We start from the raw sequence: 1190 nt of genomic DNA, 5'->3' as shown, positions 1-1190 counted from the left end.
ATTTCTGGTCTGTGGGACACTGTGTACTGTCCGTCATTTCTGGTCTGTGGGACACTGTGTACTGTCCGTCATTTCTGGTCTGTGGGACACTGTGTACTGTCCGTCATTTCTGGTCTGGGCGATTCGTCAGAGATCAAGTCTTCGTCCCTTCCACGTCCTGGACTAGCACAGAATGGACACTGCTGACTGTTGGAACAGGACATTGTCTAATCTGAGTTGTGTTTTAAGTCACTTATAGAATGGTTGCTCCCAGCAGACACTACCGCAAGCGGTGCGACGAGCATAAACCATCCTCACCGTCTGTCTCTTCACCGGCGCAGCCAGGGGGTGACGGATCGCTAGGATGTAGTAATGTGGATCTAGAGCACTCACTGGTTTACAACAATTAGGGGGGGGGGGTGCAGCCAGGGTTAGGTGGAGTGCTTGCACCATTTGCACCAGTGACACCCCGCCACTGCTCTTTAAAAAATCTAATCTATCTGCCAGGAAAACTCACTTTTGTGGATTGTTCCACATTTTTGTATTTCCTGTTGTAGCATGCACATTTTGACCTTGGCTCACACGCAACATGATATGAAATTCGCTGTAAGCTGCTACTTTCTATAAATAGGTTTGAAGTAATTCTATTTTACCTTAAGACTTATACATGTATATCCATATAATAATGTAATGGATGAGAAGAGAACAGGTATATAATCCAACAAGTTGGAATTTAATCTGTGTGTTTGCTACTCCCACACTCCAGTATCGAGGCGACAGAGCAGGGGCAGGGAAGAGAAGAGGAGGCTTGCCTTGTCGGTGTCCACTGCTGGGCTGGGAGTCAGGGGGGCGGGGTTCAGTTCCACTGTCCAAGGTCAAAGTAGCACTGCCTGGGCACAGGTCTCACGTGATGTCTGCGGAATAGACAAGGATGGGGGATGGGGGTGATCTATCTATCTATCTATGTATCTATCTATGTATCTGTCTGTCTGTCTGTCTGTCTGTCTGTCTGTCTGTCTGTCTGTCTGTCTGTCCATCTATCTATCTATCTGTCCGTCTGTCTGTCTGTCTGTCTGTCAATCTGTATACGTCTGTCTATTTGCCTCTACCTATCTTTAATGTCATCGCAAAGTTCCGAAATGGTGGGCACAGTCTCTGCTAAGGTGACATTGTTAGTTTTAACTTTTTCTGTCGAGTCAAGACAAGGGAGG

At 47.0% G+C, this 1190-nt stretch overlaps 1 protein-coding gene across 1 annotated transcript; it reads right to left on the bottom strand.

Moving 5' to 3' along the window:
- Positions 1-686: 686 nt before the first annotated feature.
- On the bottom strand, positions 687-893 carry LOC106012585 (oleosin-B3; the record flags this gene model as incomplete). Its single annotated transcript, XM_013085937.2, is given in 1 exon segment — positions 687-893. A coding segment is annotated over 1 exon segment (58 nt), but the record flags the coding sequence as incomplete, so codon positions are not given.
- Between the last annotated feature and the right edge of the window lie 297 nt (positions 894-1190).

Source organism: Aplysia californica, unplaced genomic scaffold, assembly GCF_000002075.1.
Source record: "Aplysia californica isolate F4 #8 unplaced genomic scaffold, AplCal3.0 scaffold00420, whole genome shotgun sequence".
Classification (NCBI taxonomy): Eukaryota; Metazoa; Mollusca; class Gastropoda; order Aplysiida; family Aplysiidae; genus Aplysia; species Aplysia californica.
This window is presented reverse-complemented; position numbering and strand designations above follow the sequence as displayed.